Source organism: Excalfactoria chinensis, chromosome 3 (genome assembly GCF_039878825.1).
Source record: "Excalfactoria chinensis isolate bCotChi1 chromosome 3, bCotChi1.hap2, whole genome shotgun sequence".
Taxonomy (NCBI): domain Eukaryota; kingdom Metazoa; phylum Chordata; class Aves; order Galliformes; family Phasianidae; genus Excalfactoria; species Excalfactoria chinensis.
In genome coordinates, this window is record NC_092827.1 from 8,547,694 (window position 1) to 8,571,982 (window position 24,289).

A 24,289-nucleotide genomic window follows, 5' to 3' on the forward strand; every position below is an offset into this window, starting at 1 on the left:
TGGCTTGAGAGAACGTGGGATGCTCGGTCACTACGGTGTTACTACGCTCTTGTCAGATGGCTGATACTCTTAGGGGAAGCAACCATGTAATTTCTTCAAAATCTTGTTCAGTTGTATGAAATGAAGCATGTTTTCATGGTCACTGTCTAAATGAGTGCAACAGCTGCCGCCCCTAACAAGCCAAGGATGCTAGGAACTGCTAAGGATTTGGGCTCCAGAAAAGAGATTGGCACAACTTAACAGGAATGTGGTAATTTATGGTGCCTTCATTGGTGATTACTCCTTAAATAGCATTATAACCAGGAGCAGTAGGGTTATTACATAACTTATCTCAATGGGGAGGGGATTTTTTTATTCATTCCCATTGTCAGTGTACTTCTGAAGATCTGGGCATCATAGACGATGACTTTGGGAACTGTCTTTGAAAAACCTGAACTGTTTTAAAAGTAATCAACATCCTTTAGTGTTATTTGCCTTGGAAGGGCATAAGAGTGGAATAAATTCACATTAAATAAAGGTTTCAAATAATGATCCGTTTGTTTTGCTGGATGTTAATAAAGCTTTTTTATAATGGAACCACTGACAATATTGCTTCTTAATTTTTAAAGCATTATGACAAAATTACATGCTCAAGGGAAACTGTAACTTATTGACAAAAAACAAATGTTGTTTGGTTGCTCAACATTTGTTGGCTGACAAGTTGCTATTCGTGTTTGATCTTTTTTTATTTAAATGAAGCATTTAACAAATTCTGCAGAACTGTGAAGACTTCTCTTTAAATAATTTTAAATATTTTAAATCATTTTGGGTTTGTTTTGGTTTGTTTTTTAAGAAAAAAGGAGTTCTCTTATAGTAATCTCCTATCAGGAATGGGCAGTGTATTGTGACCCCCAAGTTATGAGCCCAGTTATACACCTTTCAGTAGCATCTTTCATAGCATCACAGAATGAATGGCCCAGGTTGGAAGAGACCTCAAGGATCTTGAAGCTCCACCTCCCACCACAGGCAGGGCCACCAACCTCCACATTTAATACTAGGCCAGGCTGCCCAGGGCCCCATCCTGCCTGGCCTTGAACACCTCCGGGGATGGGACATCCACAGTCTCTCTGGGCAGCTGTTCAGCACCTCACCACTCTCTCTGTAAACCCAGCTCTTCCATCCTTTAGCTTAAAACCATTTCCCATTGTCTTTCAAGTACCTCAATTTCAGGTGTGTTCGAATACCTGACTTGACATTGTAATTTTTGTGTTACTTAGTGCTTCACAGCAGTGCTGTAGTGCATGAAACTCAATGCAGACTGTTCTGACCTCTTTGGATATACTAGTAGCCTTCCAGAATACTAGAGAAAATACCCTCACGAATACCCGTGTAAACAGAATTGGTAGTTGTGCATTCTTAAGTGCTTCCATCTGCCTACTTCAGAAGGTTTGAAGGGACCATTTTAAATGATGTGCTTCTAGCTATTGGCAAATTGTCTTCTTCCTCGGTTTTTCTTCTCTGTTAATTTTTTTTTTCTGAACTGAAATTTGTTTCTTGTCCATTAAATTCTATTACCCTTCTTGGTCTGTTTTTTTTTCCCCCCACTGGGATTCAACATTTCTTGACATCAAGAGGCTGCCAGGCCTTTCTTCTCACGTCATTGCTGATGTGAAGATTGCACACGAATCCTGACGCAAGTATTTGGGGAAGGATACATACTGGAAGTCTTTTTGTTAAGGTCTGTGTCTGAACTGAGCCTGCTGTGCGTCAGTAGCCAGTTCTGGGACTGCAGAACTTGAGCCCGATGTGTTGTTCCACAGAGTGATCCTTGATCTTTTTCCATCTTGTAATTCTCTGCTAATTTATTCTGTAGAGAAGTGAACCAGAGCTGTGTTAGCAGGAGATCTGCTGTTCTGCAGGCATCTTTCTGTAAAGATCACCTACGATTGTATATCTTAGATGGTTAAATGCAGATGCTGCTTCTTGCTCCAACTTTCAACAACAGTCACGGCTCTCAAGGTCAGGGTGATATTCTCAAGACATACTGACACGTGTTGCTATTTCTCTTTGGGCATCTGCTGTTTCCTATTTCAGGGCTGGCATTCAGGGCTCCAGGACCCTTTGACCTCATACAGCCATACATAAAATTAATTGTCAAACAGAATGTAAAAGTAATAGTGAAGAAGACACTCAAGCGTAATGTTGGAAGAGCTTAGTGAGAAATATGGCACTCTTATTTTGAATTAGAAATAGATGCATTTTGGGAAAGTTTCTTTTGAACTACAGGCTCCTAGATTAAAGTATTGAGCACCAGGCATGTGAGCAGAGGGCAGAATGATTGTAGTTACTGCTGGGTTGGTTTGTTTTTTAAACAAATTTTTTGAGTTCCACAGTGAGATAATTGACAGCTGCTCAAGCTGCTTCTTTATATGGCAATCCAGTAGCTAAATAATCCCTTTGAATGGGTATAGTATGTCAACCCATCAACACTCTCTCTTTAAAAAAAAATAATAATAGACAAAAAACGTAAAAATCCAGGTCACTCCTCCATAGGAAGGCACAGATTAGAATCTTTAAACATCAGTTTCTCTGGATAGTTGAGGGACTTCTTGGTTGTGTAAAATTTAATCAAAAATGACTCTGAATCTGTTCAGCTTTAACTGTAGCCTCCTGAGGTGTAGGTGATGCATTCTGTTTCTTTGCAAGCTTTACTTTGTTAACCACTGCTTCATCCGAACATCTGTCTGATAGTGCAATTAAACTAGCTAAATAAATAAAAGCTCTAATTCAAGGTAAACATGACGGAAGCTACATGCTGATTTTATGGCACCCGAGGTATTTTTGTTCTGACCAACACTTGTGTTTCTCATCTCTCTCACCTCAGCTGTGTCTAATATAAAGTGGGCTTCTCTTTCCCTCTAAAAGGTTTCACAGATATCAGAAGATGCTTTTTGTCTACGTCTGTACTGCAAAGTGAAAAAGAAGTAGTACTGCAGAGTTGGTACTACGCAGAGCTGAGAAATATTAGTAGGTCTTCTAGTTTTATCTGTAATATATCATCTTTTGCTTTTTATTTGAACTGTAGTTTTAAGATTCCATGAATCTGTTTCTAAATCCTGTGATGGCAAACTTCACCCAGGTCTTAAATTTGTGGTAAACTCAATATTCTGGTGCTCCCAAAGCATCTTTGTTTGAGAGCTGCTTGTGGTTCTCTCCATGTACTGAGAATGAGAGCACCTTAGTCAGAGCAGGTCATTGCTGCAGTACTTCAAGCATAGAACGAACTCTTCCATAGGTGGTTTTGTGGAGCATTGACTGTTGATCTTCCTCCACCCACCAGTTCTTCGGTGTTACTAAATTCTTTACGTAAGGAACGCAGGGATTGCAGTATCTGGTTTAGCTAAACGTTTTTCTGGTGATCGTTCTTGTAAACATAGGAGACATCAATCAGCAATCCTGTTGTTCAAGAGGAGCTTCCTTCCCTTCTGTTGGTTTTATTAATGTTTGTGGCCTGCTAATGGCAGTCTTAAACTTTAAGCACTTTTCACAAACTCTTTCAAAGCCAGATTAATAAAAATTGAAAAGAAAAAAAAAAAAAGATATTTGAATCTTGTTAGTAGCTTCATTGGGGCTCGTATTAAGCAGCTGTGATGTTGAATGATTTCTATCTGCCACTTAAGTAACGGGAGAGATTCTTGCTCGTGTGGTGCTTCTTTAATTTTGCGCTGTCTTCTGGTCTTGAAGGCAGTACAAGAAATTATTCTGATACTGATTTGACTTGAAACTTTGCTTTGGAAATAGTAATGAATAGAATCATAGAGCTGTATTAAACGACTGGTACTTGAAACTTCAAGTTGGATGGTCACCAGTTTATGATCAGGAGATCCGTGTGGTCTGAAGGAGCTGACTTGTCACAGTGCAGTCAGTTGCTTGCTGAGGTTTGGAACGTAACTCCTTTGTTACTGTTTCTCACAATGGTGCTGGTTAAAGGCCCAGCTTCTGAGCCAAAATGAGGAGGCAGTGAATAGTTCAAAGATTCTGAGAGGATTGTTTGTTGAGCTTCATAACTGGTTATGTGTTCTGTATCTCTTCCTTGTAACTTCAGAATCCTCCTTGTTGCAGTCATTTGAGCAACTTTTTAGTGCATCATCAGCTTCAGTAACAACTTCAGGTGTTTTAATTATTCCTCGACTACGTGTGCTTTCTCATGTAAAGCTGACCGTAAAACAAATTGCCCATCACCTTAACTGCACTGTTATTTTTTGCCTATTTGTGATCATATTGTTAAACAGCTCATTTTCTCTTCTTAACACAGCTTTTACCTGCCAAAAAGTTTTGGGAACCTGATGATTCAGCAAAAGATGGACAAAAAGGGATATTCCTTGGTGATGAGTGGAGAGAGACTGCATGGGGAACTCCTCGTAAGTGATGAATAGATACATACTGTGAAACTGATGACTTGCTACATGATATTTTAAAGTAAAGCAGAATACTGCATGTTAGATGTGTGGTGAATTTGGTTTTACTTTTGTTTTCATTGTAAAATTGTATATAGCACCGGTGGTTGCATGCTAATAACACTTTTGGAAAGCGGGATTTTGAATTTATTTCTTTTTCAGTTAGTTTCGTATCTCACCTGTAACGAAATGCAGAAGTATTACAAGTTATATCTGTGATATCTTTGTTTGTTTTGACAGACCATTCTATGTCCCAGCCTATTATGGTACAGAGAAAGCCTGGACAGGGTTTTCATGGAAACAGTGAAGTAAATGCTGTATTGTCTCCACGATCAGAAAGTGGTGGCCTTGGAGTGAGCATGGTAGAATATGTGTTAAGTTCCTCTCCAGCTGATAAATTGGATTCCCGGTTTAGGAAAGGAGCTTTTGTAAGTAATGCAGCATGTTAAGCTTATGTAGTCACGTGCTGTTGTCATAGTGATTTACATGGCTATATTTTATATGTGATTTGTCCAGGTTTTTTTTTCCTCTTCTCTTTAGGAAGTGTATAGTTGCTATCTGCCTGTCTTCCTCAGTTGGAGGGGGCTAAGGAGGACAGAGGGAAGTAGTTTGGGAATCTTGACTAAATAGCTGCCTTAAAAACAGTACTTTCCTAATGCCTCTAGAGAGAGGAGGGAAAAGGTCACAGATAAGTTAAAATACATATTGTACTTTTTTTTTTTTTCCCCTAGATTTTCCTATTTTGTGTTTCAGTAAGGGGGTTTTTATGTACTGGATGTTTAAACTGTATGAACTAAAAGTGTTATTGCTTCAACAGCACCGCTATAGTTAAGGTTGAGTTAGCTCTTCCATTATAAATCCTGGCATTCCTTTTCACATATTGGCAGTTTTTAATTGCATGTGGTCAAAACTTGGTGGCCAAGTTACCCGCCAGATGCAATTCTATTGAAAACAAACTGTTTGTATTGTTTACGTGCGCTGTAGTGTAGAATTAGGTCACCTTGTGGTGCTCCTATTGTGTTCTGTTCAATATTCAGAATCAAACAGATTCTTTTTCCTCAGGGCACTAGAGATGCTGAAACAGATGGACCTGAGAAAGGAGATCAGAAAGGCAAGGCTTCTCCATTTGAGGAGGACAAAAACAGAGATCTTAAACAAGGAGATGATGAGGATGTTACTAAAATAAATGGCAGAGGTTTGCCAAATGGAATGGATGCCGATTGCAAAGATTTTAAGTAAGCTTTTAACTGTTTCTCAAGAAGGCGAATATGTCTCTTAAGGCATTATTACAGTTCTGGTTTGTGTGTCAGCTTCAAACATTATCCAGCTGCAGATTGATTCTTGCTGCCTCACATCCTCCCTTTCCCACTGTGCCACGTGTTTCTTAGGATGTCATTAGTGTGTGTGTCACTTCTCATGAGACAAATTCATTTTAATAAAGTATTTTTTCAAAGCAAACGAGTACCTTCACAATGTGATGAATTAAAGGGGGATGAAAGCTTTCGCCCTTTTGATTACAAAGCCAGTCCTTTTCTCTCTCTGCTTCCTTTTGATCCTTTCTAACTTTTGCATCTGATTGTTGTAGAGAGATAGCCCTATGGAATTATAGCATACCTTCTAGTTTTGCTGGTCAGTACCTCAGCCTAACAAAATTGTTTCTCCACAAAAGTTGTTGTGGAAATTACATACATGGATGAGGGTTCACACAGCTAAGTGTCATAATGCACTGTATGGAGTGGTGTTACCGTTTAATTCTTTTCCTAGGGGAAGAAAAAAGGAAACAAACTCAAGGTTTTTGAACGATCTGTTCCTTTCTGATAGCACAGCCAGCCTGCTTTTTTAATAATGCTAAAATGCATTTTAAATTGGATGTTTTTAAAAGGACTAATCTTTGTTTTTAGGTGACAAGTGCATCTCTTAACTGTCATAGAGAAGAATTAGCAGGATTAAAAAACTAGAGTGTTGCTCATAAATTCATATTAATGTGATGAACGTGACCTAACAGTCGTGCTTTCATTAGTTTGTAATTAAGCAAGTATATTAAAATGCGTGTTTGAATCTCATATTTAAGTATTTTCTACCCCTTAAAAATGTAATTACCTAAGGCTAAGGAAGGATTCTTCAGGCCTATTTTTCAGGTTATGTTATTGAAAATAATATAATACCACACATATTAGAGAGCTCAAACTAATGACCTCCGTTCGGATGGATTCTGCAATATGTGAAATAAATGAAGTTACTTGCAATATTGTAAGTAGCGAATGTAGAATAATTTTTTTTGTCCTGCTTCTCCAGGATCTATTTCAGTTTTGAAATAATGGTTTGCAGATCACAGAATCATAGACTCATAGAATGGCCTGGGTTGAAAAGGACCTCAGAGACCATCTGGTTTTAACCCCCCTGCTGTGGGCAGGGTCGCCAACCCTTAGAGCAGACTGCCCAGTACAAAAGTACCTTTTGTATTATTTAAAGTAGGAAATGATTAAAAACGAGAGCAAAGAAACATCCAAAGCCAGAAAACCTCTCAAAAAATAAGGCCATCTAGTTGAAATGGACCATATGAGGTGACAGTATAAAGCTCTCCAAACAGAGGTTTATAATTGAAGTATTGACACAACTTTAACTATAGCAACAGAACAGTACTGATAATAAGGAGCATCCTTTACTAAGTAAACATAAGTAGTAAAACAAAACTCTGTCCTGTGCTCCTCATTGTATTCTTATTGTACTTAGGACATTTTTTTAAACTAAAATATGTACTGAAATAACTGCTTCTTTTCCTTTTGTTCGTCGCTTTGTTGATACTGTACGTCACCTGGGAAGAATAAGGAATGTTAAACAGATTCACACTTGGTTTTATTTATTGAGCAAAGTATAGTTGCAAGCTGGAATACATAGATGATATGCAGTACCTTATAGATAGATAGATGATTGCCTTAGGTTGTTCCTTGCATTCAGAAAAAGCTCAGTGTAACAGTGCTTTCACCTGAAGGATTTTGAATCATAGAATCATAGAATATCCCGAGCTGGAAGGGACCCCCCAGAACTGTCAAGTCCAACTCCTGTCTCAAACAGCACTACCCAAAAATCAGGCCTTGTTGTCTGAGAACATTATCCAGAACAAACATGGGAGTGGGAATCTTCTCAGGGCATCAATCAGTTGACATCTCATTTCAAGTGTGTGCACGCACTGAGAGGTTCCCCCCTGTAGTCAGTGGAGGTGTAGTCAGTACAGCTTGTGAAGATGTGAGAATGATGCAGTTTTAACCTAAAGTCAGCTCCCAGTGACTGGTTCCCAGTTGCTACTCGCTAAATTTCCATCCTCCTAATGGCATTTTAAGATGTGTAAACTTAAAGATGTGCAAGTGTAGCTGTCTAAAAATCAGCCACCACCAGTTCTTTACATATGGAAAGACGAACCTCAAGGTTTTGGCATGGTAAACAATTTCCAGGTGCATATCTCTGATGTACTGCCAAAAGGAATCAAACGCTCCCATTTTACTCCATCCTAAAGATTTTCTTACAGACAACGGGCTGTGTTTATTCTTAAGGAACTTAAGATGGAACTGATGGGATTATATAAGGAACGCTTTTTTTTTCCCCATAATCAGTCATTGGTGCAGTCTGTTAAATGACTTGTGTAGGGAAATTAAATGCTTTAGGCACATGCTAAATGTGAGGGAGTTATATGAGTCTTTTACATGGAGGTGAAAAAAGCATTGTTTGCTTTTGAGATGTGAAAGATTCTTGCTATACTGTGCGTGTCTTTTCCCGCTGAAGTTCTGTTGTTGCTTTCTCTCCTTTGGCACAATTGCACAGCTGTGTCCTTTTGTTCCTTTTCCTAATTATTTCTTTTTGAGCTGTTTTTTAGTAATTCTGTCCTTCCCAAAATGCAATAACGAGCCGTCCCAAAAGTTACAGATTATTACAGTTTATTTCATTTCACCATAAGTAGCTTATATAAGTTGTGTATTCTAAAGTTGAAAAAAATATATACATGCTTTGAAATGAAATGTATCCTTTTTCTTGAACCATCAGTGCATGCTGGTTAAAATCGCCCTTATTCTCCTCTATAATTTCTTTGTAACATCTCTGAACTCAGAGATCCCTTTAAAATAGGAATGCTGTACTCTGTCAATGGACAGCGTTATTTAACACTGTAAGAGCCTGTCTTGAATTTCTTCTGAACAGTCGTACCCCTGGAAGTCGACAAGCCTCCCCAACAGAAGTAGCTGAACGCTTGGGTCCCAATCCCAGCACCACAGAAGGTTTGGGTCCACTTCCCAATCCTACAGCCCACAAGCCCTTGGTAGAAGAATTTTCCAATCCAGAAAATCAGAATCTAGATGCCATGGAACAAGTTGGTCTTGATTCTCTACAATTTGATTATCCTGGCAATCAGGTACAAATGGACTCTTCGGGAGCTACTGTAGGACTTTTTGACTACAATTCTCAGCAGCAGGTTAGTGTTGGATTTCAGAATATGCCACATTGGTCCTTTAAGTGCTGTTCTCTTTGGTAGTCATTTAAACATACGTATTTTGTTTTATTAAATATCCGTGACGTAGCCAGAGGCAGATAAATGTACAATTAATCTAGGAAGAATTACTGGCATGTATTTTTCCAGTTAAGTAATTTCATAGGGTAGAAGCTTGGCTCGGAAATTCCTTTTGATGAAGTAAATCCTAGTAAATTGTAGTCCTGACTCTTGAAAACTGAAATGCTGCTTTTTCTGTTCTGTTTTTCTAATAGCTTTTCCAGAGGACTAATGCTCTGACTGTGCAGCAGTTAACAGCAGCCCAGCAACAGCAGTACGCCCTGGCTGCAGCTCAGCAGCCTCACATAGGTGAGCTCTGTGTGAAACGCAGCAGGCACTCATGGCAAACAGCTGTGTGTTGCTCTCCTGTACTGCTTTGTTTCACCTCATTGAAATAGATTCTTATTGAAATAGATATTGATCCCTTGGCTCATTTTGGTTGTTCCCCTGAAAATGGCTCAGAATGACTGTCCAGCTTTTAGAAAATACTGTTTTGTGATCTGTTCTCCTTTGTGTAGGTTTTTACTCACTTGGAACCGCTGCAAGCGAGGAAATGAAGGTTGCTTTTGCTTATGTAGCATATGGATTAAGTGTTAAAAATTTAATGGGATTAAATGTTTAAAAAAGGGACAGAAAGGGCTTTTCTCCTGAAAGTAGCGGTAGAAACATTTTTGGAGTTACTCTGTAGCAAGAAGTTGGCTGTCCTTTTAAAATAACTCAGTGAATGAACTCAATGCATCAGGTTCTCCCATGAGGCCTGCTGGCGGCTCACCAGGAGGCTGTGTGTCAGTTTCACAGCCACTGTGACAAAGATACACTTTTGGGGAGAGAGTAGTTAGAGCGATTGGCACCTCCATGGGAGCAGTTCCTTACTTAAGGATGGGAGCACATCCGGACGTGACACAGTGGTACGATGGGTTTAAAAGTTTGTGGCCTTCCTGCTTCACCATGAGGTTGATGAGGTGTATGCATCTGTGCACTGGATGTGAGGGGATCACAGAATCACAGAATGACCCGGGTATGAAGGGACCTCAAGGATCATGTAGTTCCAACCCCCCTGCCTAGCAGGGCCACCAAACATACGCCTTTACTAGATCAGGTTGCCCAGAGCCCTGTCCAACCAGGTCTTGAACACCTCCAAGGACGGGGCATCCACAACCTCCCTGGGCAGCCTGTTCCAGGACCTAACCACTCTCCTAGTAAAGAACTTCCCCCTAACATCCAACCTAAATCTTCCCTCTTTTAACTTAAAACCATTTCCCCTAGTCCTGCTATTATCAGCCCTTTCGAAGAGTTTACTCCCCTCCTGGGAGTAAGTTCCCTTCAGGTATTGAAAGGCTGCAATGAGGTCACCCTGCAACCTTGTCTTCTCCAGGCTGAACAAACCCAACTCCCTCAGCCTGTCCTCATAGGGGAGGTGCTCCAGCTCCCTGATCATCTTCGTGGCCCTCCTCTGGACCCTTTCCAAAATCTCCATATCTTTTTTGTACTGAGGGCTCCACACCTGCACACAGTACTCCAGATGGGGCCTCACAAGAGCAGAGTAGAGGGGGACAATCACCTCCCTATCCCTGCTGACCACCCCTCTCCTGATGGAGAAAGGAGGTTTGGAGGGGATAAAGGGTTCTTATGTGCAGAAGAGCAAAAAGGAGGGGAAGCTACATCTCCAGAGTGAAGTCTTTGTTCTCCTGTGGTACAGTGATAAAGTTTCCCTCATCAGCTCATTCACCTAGATGCGATCAGGTCAGGCAGATCTAGACAGGGATTGGCAACCTGTAAATAGCAGCTTTTCAGCGTTATCCAGTTAACTTAATGCAGTCTTGGAGTGTCAGCTGGAGACATTTGTGTGAGGCCGCAGGTCCTGTATCATGCCTTACTTTCACTTCTGAACTGCAAAGAAGCTCCTTTGTATCAAAGTGCTGACTGAGCAGTCTGCTGTATTCCTCTTCTCTGAAATGCAACATCTCCTGGTACACATTTTAGCAGAAATTTAGCAGCAAGCTTCCCATTTGGAAGGCTTCTACGTTAAGGATGGATAGCTACAAATGAGATCAGTTGCTTCAGAGTCTGAAGGTCAGCAGCACAAAGCTGTTAAGCTCTTGAGTACAGCAAGAAAGGACTGATAAGAAACAGAAGCATTGATTGATATTCTGTCTGCTCTTAGAAAGTTCCAAACTATAAGCAGTACTGATTTTTGTGGATGTGCTTTGTGGTTTGATTGGTTTGGGTATGATAATGCTTGCTAAGTCAGTTAGCTATTAATTAAACTCTGTTTATTACTGTAGCAGGTGTATTCTCAGCAGGCTTGGCTCCAGCTGCTTTTGTGCCAAACCCATACATTATCAGTGCTGCGCCTCCAGGTACTGACCCGTACACTGCAGCTGGATTAGCTGCAGCAGCCACCCTAGCAGGTAACTGAACACTTTCTTGTGTTTATCTTGATAATTTCTCTGAGTGAAATCGGAAAAAAACAACAAAAAAACCAACTGAGATCCATCATGTATATTAACTGTAGATGTATTTTTATGAAGGAAGGACTTATAGAGAAACTGACGTTTACAGGATGCTTTTCACGCTATAAAAGGAGTTCAGTTCTTGTTAGATCTGCATTCTGAACATTTATGTCCTTTGAACTTCTGCATGCAATGGTTAGGTTGCTCTGGTCTGAAAAAGCTTACTGTCAGTAAGGCTGTTAATGACGTTAGTAGAGAGTTTGATTTTCAGAAGATGAGGCAGCTAGTGTTTCCTTGCATGTTTTTACTTGGTGCATTAGCTTTCTAATTCCACATTTTCTCCTTTCCAGTGAGCATGAGAATAAAGCGGGTCTCCAGTGTGCTAACAAGGCCCAGACTGCACATGAGCCCCGAGACCATGAATATCTCTTTTAAAGTTGATGCTGCTGAGAAACAAGTCCTAGTTTGGTGCTCAGGCCTGAGCCCAGCGCTTTGAAAAATACTAGATCCCCAGTTTACATTTTCACAGGGAAGGCAGTAAAAAAAGTGTGTTGTGTTTATATTGATGGTGTGCAATGCAGCGATATGAAATTATCCTTCTGTGGGTTCTGCTTATCAGTAGGTTAAAAGGTAAGTACAGGATCGAGCACTCTGAAGGGTGTTACGTGTAGCTGGCAGGGACGCAGAGGCAGTATGTGAGCAAGTCTTACTGAGTTGCTGGATGTTCTGTGATGTCCTCCTTCCAACCATGGAAACTAATTTTGAGCCTGCTTTGATTAAGCTTAGGTCACCATATGTTTTTCACTTTATCACCTGAATCTCACAGGGTTATTTTGTTCATAAAGAAGGTATGGCTTCATATGAATCCTTTAAACTAACCTGTAAGTTAATGTATCATTTTGACTAACATCTGAATTTTTTGAATACTGATTTCTGTTTTGACATTTAGAAGACAGATCAATGGTGCAAACAGTATAAACAATTATTTTAATTGGCTGCATTAGATGGAATAATCAAGTGTTCTGGTTTTAGGTCCTGCTGTGGTTCCGCCTCAGTATTATGGTGTTCCGTGGGGGGTGTATCCAGCCAATTTATTTCAGCAGCAAGCTGCAGCAGCAAATACCACAGCAAATCAACAAGCAGCCTCCCAGGCACAACAGGGACAGCAGCCGGTACGTTCTTCATGTAGAGGAGATATGCCTTTAAAGCCTTGCTTGCATCATTTTCAGTCTGTAAAGATCAGATTCCAGAAGACATTACTTAATTGAAGTGTTGTTCTGCTGTATCAATATATCACTAATGAACTTAGTGCTTAATTTCTTAGAATTTCTCTATTTCCTTATGTTGTTGATTATTGTAGCCCTTTTTGCTGTGCTGTTATGGTTTTACCTGTCTAGATAATTCTGTGTGTGCAGTTGCTCACATTTTAAAACATATTGTAAAACTAATGTAGGAAACTGACATGATTGCAGGAAAAGAAGTGGAGTGGTTATTTTTATTACAGCATCACTATGCCATGGCAGTTTTGCCGTGGTAATTGTGACTAAGCAGTTGCTACAAGAATTTATAGCAATTTTCTTTAAATGAGTTTGAATTGTATATATTACTTCTCCACTGTTATTCTAGGTGTAGCTTTGAAGCCTTTGTGGGGCGGTTGTAGAGACGAGCAGTGTTTCTCCCCACAGATGAAAGCCCAGGATATGCTACAATGTTATGCTTGATAGATGCTTGAATGAACATTATTGCTAGCAGTGTAGTTAACTTCAGTACTGTTATTAGGAATTTGATATCTAAGTGACTTTGAGTTACTTAGATAACTTGAGTTACACTATGCAGGTGGAGCTGTCTTTCTGCTGATCATGGTTATGGTTTAATGTCTATCAGCTCTCCAGTGGTCTTCTGCCTGCTCTGTAAAGTTAACATCTATGTGGAATAAATGGCACGTAATGTACTGTGTGGGATATATTATAAATAGTTTTATTTTGGGCCTGGAAAAGGCTATTTAAGCCAAGAGGAACAAAGTAGTTGCAAGAACTTAGATTGCTTCTCAGTTTGACTGGTTATCAGTAGTGTAAACTATTGGTAGTATAAATTATTGGTAAGGGAAGGACAAGTGTTCAGTTACTAGATAATCTGAATCATAAATGTTATCAGCCTTCCAGATTTTCTTCCTTCCTTTATTCACTGATACCACTGGCAGACATAAGTGAGATCAGAGCCAGGCACATACGCTGTCATGACCATCAGCAGATTAGTTTATGCTCTTTAGTCTTTGTATTTAAATATTCTTGAAACTGATAAGGTGTAATATTCAAATAGGGAGTTCAGAGCCAAGTATCATCAGTTATGCAAGGAAACCGTTTTAGGCCTTTTGCAGCATATAGCAGAAGTGCTTTCTCAGCTCTGAAATAAAGGGTATCACATTGGTCTTTTTCAGGTTCTGCGTGCTGGAGCAACTCAGCGCCCGCTTACTCCCAGTCAGGGTCAGCAAGGGCAGCAGGCAGAGTCACTTGCAGCAGCTGCAGCAGCAAATCCAGCTTTGGCTTTTGGTCAGGGTCTTGCTACAGGCATGCCAGGTATGTGTGCTTATCAGTGAGTTGAGAGAATACCTGAAAGTTAAAATACTGGTGGCGTTAGATACCAGATTGACTATCAGAATCCTGCCATGTTTTTGGTAAGCAGCTTAGAGTTGAGTTTTCTGTGGTTACGCATCGTGTGTGTATTCTCACAGATTGTTCAAACACCAAGGAATTCCTCTCACATTTTCTCTGCTCATAAATGTATGCACAAGGGGCATCACAGGTAGTTTACAGGGTAATTTCACATATAATGACTCAGCTGCTTACTGTGTTAGAAGGTTTTAAGGGAAGAAAGAAGACAAAGAGCTGAACAAATTTTCACATCCGTGTGCAGAGGAGAACAGCTGGATGTTGGGGACATGCAGAAAGAAGAAGCTGTAAATTTTCTACACAGAGAGAAAGGAATCAGTGGTGACTTGCAAGTTATGCTCCAGAGTAGGGAGAGAAGTATTAGGATGGCAGTGTTAAAAGGGGCAGATAATTGAGTGTCTTATCTGTTAACTTGATAGAGAAAAGTGACAAAGCTTGGACATATGTTTGGCTTAAACCTGAGTCATCAGTGAAGGAAGCTGCATAGAGGGGAAGGAGTAGGAGCTATGAGCTACTCGGCTATGAGAGCTTCTGTTCTTCAGTTATTTAACTGAGATTACATCTCTGAAACCATATTTGTGATGAGAAAGTGAATGATTTTATAGCCTATTTTTGAGGTTCCAGATGCACTTAGCAAAGTCTCCACTATTAACAAACAGTGTCTACATTTGTTCTAGCAGCTTGAGTATGTGAAGTCTGCTGTTCTGTGTTGGACTGTATTCACTTCAGAGATGAGGAGTAGGGGAGCACCCATCAGTTCTCATCCATAGCATGGGTCTTCTATGGTGGGCTGTTTAGATACTGGTGACCTAATGTACTGATTTTAAATGTTTATGGCTGATATAAGATAATGGCAAGCGAGCATCAAGCATTTTGTAATGCAAAAGGCAAGTGTAAGTTGCTTATGTTATTTAATTCAGCAGTCACCCTAGGCAATTACTTCAGACAAACTAAAACTAATATATTAAATTGTGTTAGTGTCAATCCCAGTAAACATAGAATCATAGAATCATAGAATTACTCAGGTTGGAAAAGACCTTGAAGATCATCAAGTCCAACCGCAGCCTAACCAGTAGCCTATCTCTTAAAAAACAACCACAAAACAATACAACAACAACAAACCTCTGCTAAATCATATCCTTGAGTACCACATCCAAGCAGCTCTTAAACACATCCAGGGATGGCGATTCAACCACCTCCTTGGGGAGCCCGTTCCAGTACCTAACTACCCTTTCTGTAAAGAAGTTCTTTCTAATATCCAACATAATTACTGTAATGTAGTGCAAATTTTCCAAATGATTTTTTTTTTCCTTTCTCCCACCCCAAGCATTTCACATTGGAAGACAGGCTTGCTTACATCATCTGGGCCTGAAGTTATATAAAATGCTACGTATTAGTTTTAGATGAGGGTGTAAATACATGCTCAGTCCTTTTTTATATAGCTACAGCATTATCTGTGGGTTTGAATACCTGGAGAGGGTAGGAGGGCTGAGCAAATCCTGGTAAGTGTTAACCAATTCTGAGCTCAGAAAGCATGATTCTCTGTGATACAGTGATAATCAATAGGCAGACCAACATGATCATGCAAATTGAACATGCTACAAGTAAAAGTATAAACAGAGTAGGTAATTAAATATTACTAATGTATGCCTGATGGATGTGGTAATCTTCCTGGTATCACATGATCTTCCAGCACTCTCTTTTGAGTTCTGTGCTGATCTATACTATACCAGGTAGCTGTCAGTCTCATTTTTTCCTTAACTTAGGAAATTAGTAGCCCCAGTGGTGAACATGGTAGAGCTACAGAACTCTGCTTTCTAGACAGAGGCAGTCAGTGGCACCTGTAGTTATGGTTTCCTAACCCATTTCAGTGTAGGACTCGTACTTTGGTCATTTTTAACTAGCTGAACTTCTGGATGTAATTGTGCAGAAAGATGTTTCCTGTGTTGCTGGTGAGGAATAAGATTGCAGATGCACCTGAAATTCAAAGTAGGTGGTGAGCAGTGGGAACAGACGTGCTCAGAATGCTGGTACTGACAACTTTTCCTAACCTGTACTGTGCATTCATCTTGAACATAAGATCAAACCTAAAGTTCTAGAATTTCATTGCTCTTCTCCTCTTTAGTTAATAGCTGAGATTCCTTCGTGTCTTCAGATTTAAAGATTCTGTTTCCTGCACAGACACTGTGCTGTTGGCAGCTGTTGTTTTGAGCTCTGTTTTTGAGGCAGGCCATCTCATCAGCAGAGATTTTACATCTTGTTTTACAAACAGAGGAGAACAGAACATGACTTAGGAGCCCAGTGATGAAGGTACTCACGTGGAATTAGAGGTCTTTGTGTTCAGAGAGAACTTATTTCAGACAGAATGTGAGGAAAGATGCCCTTTGTTAAACCTAGTTCTAAATTGATTTCAACCAATATGCAAAACCTTGGCTTTCTTACATTTTTTATAGCTTTTCCTTCGTTCATGTCTTCTATACTATTCTTCCTGTTGCTTCTCTTTTTCCATTCTCAAATCTTCTCTTTTCTCTACCAGTTCCAACTCACCTGAGTGGAATTATACTTGGATCACAGTCTCTGTTCTGCTACACTGCCCTAAACATTTTGGTTCTGTGCAGAAGTGTTCCTGCACATGAAGCACACCTTTACTAATGTGCTTGTGTAGATAAACTAATAGCTGCGGACAGGTGATGTAAGGAATGGCCAAATTTGCATTTAGTTCAGCACTTCAACTGTACGAGTTTCAACACCTTTTCAGGAGTACAATAATAGAACGTTTTAAATTGCTTGGAGAAGCTGATTCAGCAGTGCTCTGATCATGACAAGCTGCAGTGCTCCTGTACCTTTTCAGTGGTAGTATTTGGAAACTTGACTTACTAACCTTGAAGATAAACATTCAACCTGAAACTGCTAAATCTAGTGATGGTTCTGGATTATTTTTTTAATGATATAAAATGTTCGTAAGATTTTACAAGATTTTTGGCACTCTTTTCCAATGTTAATGGTTTTTGTTCTTTTGATGTTTCATTGATGATCTGAGAGACTATGGCAGAAATGCTGCTTTCCCCCTTATAGTTTGTTGCCAAGATATTTCAATGAGAGAAGAAATGTTGACTATCCAAGGCTGTGCGTACTGCTAATTCTTGTATTCTGCATTGTGTAGGCTATCAAGTACTAGCTCCCACTGCCTATTATGATCAGACTGGTGCCTTAGTAGTAGGCCCTGGAGCAAGAACTGGCCTTGGAGCACCAGTCAGATTGGTGGCCTCTACTCCTGTTATAATCAGTTCTGCAGCAGCACAAGCAGGTAAGTATTTGATCTTCCATGGAGATTTCTTCCTTTGTATGGAACCTTAGCAGCAGTGTTAGTTGACCGGTATTTCATATTGTTGATGTGGTTCATACACACACTGTGAGGATTTCCAGTTGTGAAGGATATACCACATGCTGTTTCTTATTGTCACGTCTGCTGTTTTATCATTTTCTCCTTTCCTCTCCCCATGCATACAACATGCACTTCTCATCACTCCTCAGAATGGTGTCCTCTAGGAAGCATCATTTCATTGCTTCGGCCTGGCAGAAGACGAAGTACTCTGGGGTCTTGCTATGCTTTTCTTATGAAAGTTGCTGGTTTTCTGTTTTGTTTTGTTTTGTTTTTAATGAGAAGTATGGCAAGGAAAAATGTACAGAATGGATAAGCAGAAGAGGAGCATTAGTTACATGGAAAGTCTCTACCTTTTCTTTTTATTAGGGGCAGAGCCTGGCCTCACTTTATTAATAAACAACTGCATTTATTGTATTTGTTAAATTAAAATCCAAAATATTAACGCAAGATGAATTCGGTTATTTAGAAGGTTAGATGTTAAGTTGATCTGTAAGCTTCTTGCTCTGACATTAGTTGTCTTTGAATGTTAGCTGTAACTCTGCTACTGTGAATTTGAATATCAAAGTGCAGTTCACTAAACAGTAATGTTTATAGGCTTACAGTGAAAATTCTCTCCATTACATTACTTATCCTGCAGCCTTGATTAGCTTCCAGCATATGCTGTCTGATTTTCCTATTTCTTTTGGTAATTAAGACTGTATGATATCATAGATTTTCTTTTTTTTAAAATGTGTGAATTTCTGTTTGTTTAAGAGGGATTCTTAAAAATAAGATTTAGACCTGAATAGTCCATTTGCAGTCAGAAATGTTTGAGAGAGTAATTATGATTGAAAACGTGTGTTTTACAGCTGCAGCTGCTTCAGCTGGAGGAACAGCAAACAATCTCACGGGAGCCACGAACGGTCTATTTCGGCCACTTGGTGCCCAGCCACAACAACAGCAACAGCAAACAAATAGTAGCCTACAGTCCAATTCATTTTATGGCAGTAACTCTTTGACCAATAACTCCCCAAACAGTTCCCTTTTTTCACATGGTCCTGGCCAACCAGGAAGTACATCTCTTGGCTTTGGAAGTAGCAGCTCCTTAGGAGCAGCTATCGGCTCTGCACTTGGTGGATTTGGCTCATCAGGTAGGTTGGTGATATAGTGAGGAAATTGTGAGACGTGTGTGTTAAGGGAATAACAAAAATGTATTTGTATCCAGATACATGATATACATGTACGTTTCCAAAAACAATGTTGAAAAAAGGGTATGGACGCTTAAAGTAAATTTTAGAGTAAGAAAAAGGGGGCTTAAATTCACTATACAAAAATAATCTTAAAAAAAAAAAAATACCTTCTAGTTTGTAGGTATCTCTAAAACAATTTTTCCTACTGAGCATTGAACTTTGCCCCGGAACTTTGTTCATCCAGTAGGGTTATTTTTGTTCTTTATTTGCAAACGAAGCCTTCGTTTTGTGTTTAAATTAACAACCGATGACTTTTTAAGAACTGCATTCATTTGTTAAACTTCTCATGTTAGGAAAATTTCCTTTTGATTCATTTAATAAACTGCTTGTGATATTCTGAATTCGGTGTAGTATTATAGTGCTTCTAGGTTTAGGCTGTGATCATGGAGAGCCTGATATCTAGGAGTAGTCCATGTTAATTGCAGTAATTAAATCTTAGATACGTTTAAGCAGAGTTTGGAGCCTTACATTCTGTCAGCGTATCCCCCCTCAATATTATCAACCCATTTGTGGTATCGAAAGAGAATTTTCAAGTGTCATCATTCTGTGTACTCTACGGCAGCAATTTATTCTCACAGTTTTTTAATATGCAAGGTAGGTTTTCCTGTATTTAAGAGTCAGTGTTAGTAAGAGGAATGAGGTAATCCTTTCTAAACGTTTCCTTTGGCTATTCGTGTTACGTTCTAATACAGAACTGAATTGCTTACTGCTGGTATTATTTTCAGTTAAGTGAACCCTACTTTTAATCCTGCATATCTTGCAGATGGGTGGAAATTGGGAAGAAATAAACAATACTTGAGCAGTATTTTTCAAAGCAAAACGCCCCAGAGGAAATTAAAACATGTTGAAGTGTAGAAGTAGTGACTGTTATTACGAGATAACTTAGTGCATGGAAATACAGAAAGAAAACCACACCCTTCAGTGCTAAAATGTGATACCTTTCATTTGGTACCGAGGTGGAGGTGCATGGTGACCTCACATGGTTGCGTTCCAGCACTGAGATTTTCTCAGTATTGTTTTTCACAAAATTATCCAAACATTTTCTTCCTTTAACAAAGCTGATGATACCAAATCTAGAATGAAGTTTTTATGCTGGTCATCTCTAATCTCTTGAATTCAAATTAGTGCCATTTTCAATTAAAAACAAAAGCCGCTCAGCTTGTGTAGGGTTAATAATTTTCTATAGTATCACAGCAGGTAAAGTTTATTGCCAGAATAATGGCACTAAGTGCTGTGTTTTGTATGACAGATTTTTTTCCTGAGCTACTTGTAGGCTTCATTGAGTTCTCAGCAGCTGTAATTTGCTCTAGATAAAGTTTTATTTCATTGATAGATGTGGTCATAAAAATATCTACATCATTAATGCAGTGCACCCATTTCAGGTCTCTGGGTTAGAATACTTTTAAGCCACGGAAGTCTTTATCCAGCATTATCGCTAAGACCTCCATACAATACTGATTTTAGTTGTATATCTACCTTAGAAGAAATAGAACAGTTATTTATTGCTGGCACAAGAGATTATGCTGTTATCTAGTAGCAAAGTTCAGTTCCAGAGCTTTGTCTGAAGCCTTCAGCATAGATGGCACTTACTGGACTCTTGCAGCAGTGTTTTAGGTGATTTCCACATGGTAGTTTCCACAGAGAAGCAGGAAGCTTTGTGTTTTTGCAGTTGAGAAGTGCTGATGAAAGGTGCTATCCAAACCCTAACTACTTTTATGCAGTAAAAGTATATTGAAAGTGCCCTCCTGCTAAGTATAAACTGTGTTTGCCTTAACAGCCACTTAAAAATGTTTTTCTTATAACAACAACAAAGGCTTCTGAGCTGTAACGTATCTATGAATTGAATTGCACAGACTGAGTAAAAATCTTAATACACGTTGAGGTAAATGAAAAACAAACTTCAGTCTTGATTTGCCAAAGCCTTGTCTTATATGTAACTCTGCTAAATGAGTTGTAAGAGTTGAATGTCAGTTAGAGGATGTCCATGTGGACTGACAGGTGGCAGTACAGATCTTGCCCTTCTGCCCCTTTACATGTTTTCAGTTGCTGCACAGGGAAAAACAAATAGCCTTGTGAGGGGGGGAAAAAAAGGCAAAGGGGAGGACGTTCTAGCTGGCTGACTGATGAACAAAGGACAAAACGGGAAGAGGCAAGCGTATGTAAATGGCTGTATGCATCTTGCCATCCTCTGTTCTATATAAAGTTATTCATGCTCCAATTTAACGATTCAGGTGCATGATAAGGTACTGCAGCTTAACAGGTAACTGAGAATCGGATCAACCAAGGCAGCTTCCCAGATGTCTGTCTACCTTTGGCTCGTAACAGATGGGACTGCATTAGCTTAGTGGTAAGGAGGGCGTGGAGTTAATTCAATTTATCTTGTTTCTTTGAGCTCTGTATGTGTGTCGAGATGCAGTTCAGCTGGTTCATGGTAACATGTTAAGCTGCAGTACTCTAGCTGAATAAGAAACACTAAAGTTTAGCTTTTATTTTCCATAGCCAGCTGGAAAAACAACAGTCCATTCTGTAGCACTGGATTAACACTCACGTGGTTCATCAACTGGGACAGAACCTGTAGGGCTAGTTGCAAGTCTTGAGATTTCTTTCAGCTGTTACCTTTATTTGCTCTTCTGATGTCTCAACCTCCTTGCCTAGATAGTCCAGTATCTTTTCTTCCTTGCTTCTCCTCCAATATGTCTGCCTTACTAGTTTTCAGGCAATATCTATCTCCCCTCCTGCCCTCAGTATGTGTGTGTTTCTGCTTGTACTGTATGATGTTCCCATTACCAGCTTACTGTTCCAGTCTCTTTGACCCACAGTCACGTACAACTTCTGTAGCCTAACTTTTCATCAGATCTGCTTTTTTTCATCCTCAATTCTGCTACTTTTGAAATTGCTTGCCAGTTTTCTTCTGTCTCCCTGTTGGCTCCTTTGTCTGATCTCGCTCTCCTCCTGGTTTCTTTTTTTCTGGTTCTGGTTTCTTTGTTTTTTTTCTTTATTTTTCTTTTGCTTGGTCTATTTCTTGTTTGGTTTCTTGTCTCCTCTGCATTTGAAGTAGATAACTTGCTTTCCACACTATACGACGAGTCTTCCAAGAACGAGCTGGAATCTTGGACAACAATTGGAGTCCATTTTTGGCATGGTACACAAGCCTAGAAGTACAATTGCAGGAAAATCATTATTGACCATCTCAGACGTGCCATGAATGGGCAGGAGAGTTTTTAGCTGTGAATCTGTACCAGATCTCTGCTGATCTTCTGTGAAATGTGATTTCAGTAAGAATTCTAGCTCAAAGAGAGAGTGCAAATAAAGGTCTCCTGTTGCTGGCGTGTTATCTGAGCACGTGGAAGCACGAATTTCTCAATTAATAGGAGACTGGTTTATTTTCATGAAGGTGAAGCATCTTTCCCAGTTTCCTAAAATGGCCTTGTTTATGGACAGAACTTCATTGAATAATTTGAGCCAAGCTTGAAGCTGCCAAGAAAAATATTAGCCAAGTTGCTGATGTTTAAAGAAATCACAGTGTCTCTGAGTGGGAAGTATCAGGAGGCCTTTATGTTGGACTACGCTGTTGGCTGTAGTATGAGGGTACCCCGATGTGGGTAAAGATTATGGAAGTATAAAGTTTGGCATTTTCCTTTTTAAGTTGAAGCATAAAACAATCCTTCTGATTCAGCTTATGTTACCCAGATAGCCATGATCTCGGTTCACTGATATAATAATGTTCCAGTGTTCGAAATAGGCACTGTAGTTAACTATTACACAAATATGCAACAGATTGACTTTAACGTTTCTAAAAACTTTCTGTTGTTCTCCTAATTTGTCCTAGACTGTTCATCGCCTTGCTGAATGATGCTGTGCAGGATAACCAGTCCTTCGCTAATGCTCTGTTAGCCACAGCTTCTAGGCTTATTTGTGTTTCAGAAGTAGTGTTAGCAGTAGAGTTATGTTTTGAGTTTCTCACCTTAGTTTTCCTCTCTCTGCTCTGCTTCTCTTCTTCCTAGCCTGCTCTGTCTTTATAATATCCTTATAAAATACTTCTTTTAAGAATGATTATTCTCCCAGGGAATTTTTAGTGGTCATTTTTTTTTCCTACAGGTGAGGGATTCACAAACGAGGAGGTTCAGAAACAGCTGAACAGCAACATAAATGATTTTCTGAACCCTTATAAGTAAATAAGTAGCTTTTAGCTTTTTGCCTGCACTCAAGTATTGCTGTCTGTTAATTTCTGATGGAAAAAATATGCTTGAAGAGTTTAGTGGAAATATCTTTAGAACCGCTCGCTGTGTGCAATCGCTCTGTAATCCCATAAAGCCTGAAGCCCAAGGTATTAAAATGGAGTACTACAACATTACCGTGAGAAGTCTAGAATGAAATGTGGTGTGTTTATACCCACTTAGATTTACTTAAAAGCATGTGTGGTTATCACAGTAATTGTCTTTGTCATAATGATTGCTGTAATTATTGTGATCGCATCTGTTATTGCCCAGCTGTAGTTGGGGATTAGGTTTTATTCAGTTGACACTGTGTAATTAGGGTCTTTTTATTTCTTCTTCAGTTGGCAGTTCTGCAAGTAGTAGTGCCACAAGGAGAGATTCTCTATCTACTAGCTCTGACTTGTACAAAAGATCTAGTAGCAGCCTAGCACCCATAGGGCAGCCATTTTACAATAGTCTGGGATTTTCCTCCTCTCCAAGTCCAATAGGCATGCCTCTGCCAAGCCAAACTCCAGGACATTCACTTACGCCACCGCCATCACTTTCATCACATGGATCCTCATCCAGTTTGCATTTAGGTAAAAAAAACAAAAACAAAAACGAAAAAACAAAACACGTTTTGTTTGTATGTGTGTATGTATTTCTATGTGTAAAATATGTGTTGCATAAGAGATGTCACATTACCTTTGCTGTTAAAACAGTTTCGTAACGAAGAGGGCCCATTCCTGAGGGTTGAGGAGTGCAGTCATTGGTTTGACAGTGGAGGGCACTCAGCTTTTGTGCACTATTGGGCCGACAGCTGATTTTTCTTCCATAAGTCTGATAGAGAGCCCAGTAAGACTTACAGCTCCTTTTTTGTATTGTTGCTTCCTGCAAATACGATGGGCAAAAGTGCCATGATTTTATTTGTACCTCAGTGTATTACCGCTTCGAGAACATTTTAAGACGAGTCTTTTTGTTGAACGGTGAAGTGCCTTTCACTGCTGCCCCTTACCGTGGCAATGTGGAAAAGTTCTCAATGTGCTGTATATTAAAAGGTAATTTGGAACGGGTGAGCTTTATGGCCCACGCGCTGTGCCAGGAAGATGAGTGCTTCCCACCAGCCGGTGGAAGAAAACGCACTTATGAGAGAAATAGCAAAGGCTTTGTCAGAGGTGGCTCTTTGGTTATCAGAGATATTTTCAAGGTACGGTGACAGTAATCTTAGAAATTGGCAGCCAGTCAGATGACGTGGGAGCTCAACCTCTTAAAAATAAATAAGAAAGCCAAAATCTTAAGAAAGTCCACCACGGCCTACAGTATTTTTAGAAGAGCGTGCCTCGACCCCGAGGTAACTTAATGAAACTTGACCTTTTTTCACTGC

General features: G+C 39.6%; 1 protein-coding gene across 8 annotated transcripts in view; it reads left to right on the forward strand.

Moving 5' to 3' along the window:
- The window catches only part of PUM2 (pumilio RNA binding family member 2), a 55,444-nt gene that overhangs the window by 15,439 nt on the left and 15,716 nt on the right, over nucleotides 1-24,289 (forward strand). For 3 of the 8 annotated variants that reach the window (XM_072331142.1, XM_072331137.1, XM_072331135.1), the window contains exons 3-13: nucleotides 4,295-4,400; nucleotides 4,677-4,864; nucleotides 5,499-5,671; nucleotides 8,628-8,898; nucleotides 9,189-9,282; nucleotides 11,259-11,384; nucleotides 12,459-12,598; nucleotides 13,864-14,002; nucleotides 17,259-17,402; nucleotides 18,329-18,610; nucleotides 23,268-23,504. In XM_072331142.1, the coding sequence (XP_072187243.1) occupies nucleotides 4,295-4,400; nucleotides 4,677-4,864; nucleotides 5,499-5,671; nucleotides 8,628-8,898; nucleotides 9,189-9,282; nucleotides 11,259-11,384; nucleotides 12,459-12,598; nucleotides 13,864-14,002; nucleotides 17,259-17,402; nucleotides 18,329-18,610; nucleotides 23,268-23,504 (1,900 nt within the window). The remainder of the gene's footprint in view (nucleotides 1-4,294; nucleotides 4,401-4,676; nucleotides 4,865-5,498; nucleotides 5,672-8,627; nucleotides 8,899-9,188; nucleotides 9,283-11,258; nucleotides 11,385-12,458; nucleotides 12,599-13,863; nucleotides 14,003-17,258; nucleotides 17,403-18,328; nucleotides 18,611-23,267; nucleotides 23,505-24,289) is intronic. The other 5 variants (XM_072331136.1, XM_072331138.1, XM_072331139.1 and 2 more) reach the window with 3 other exon arrangements.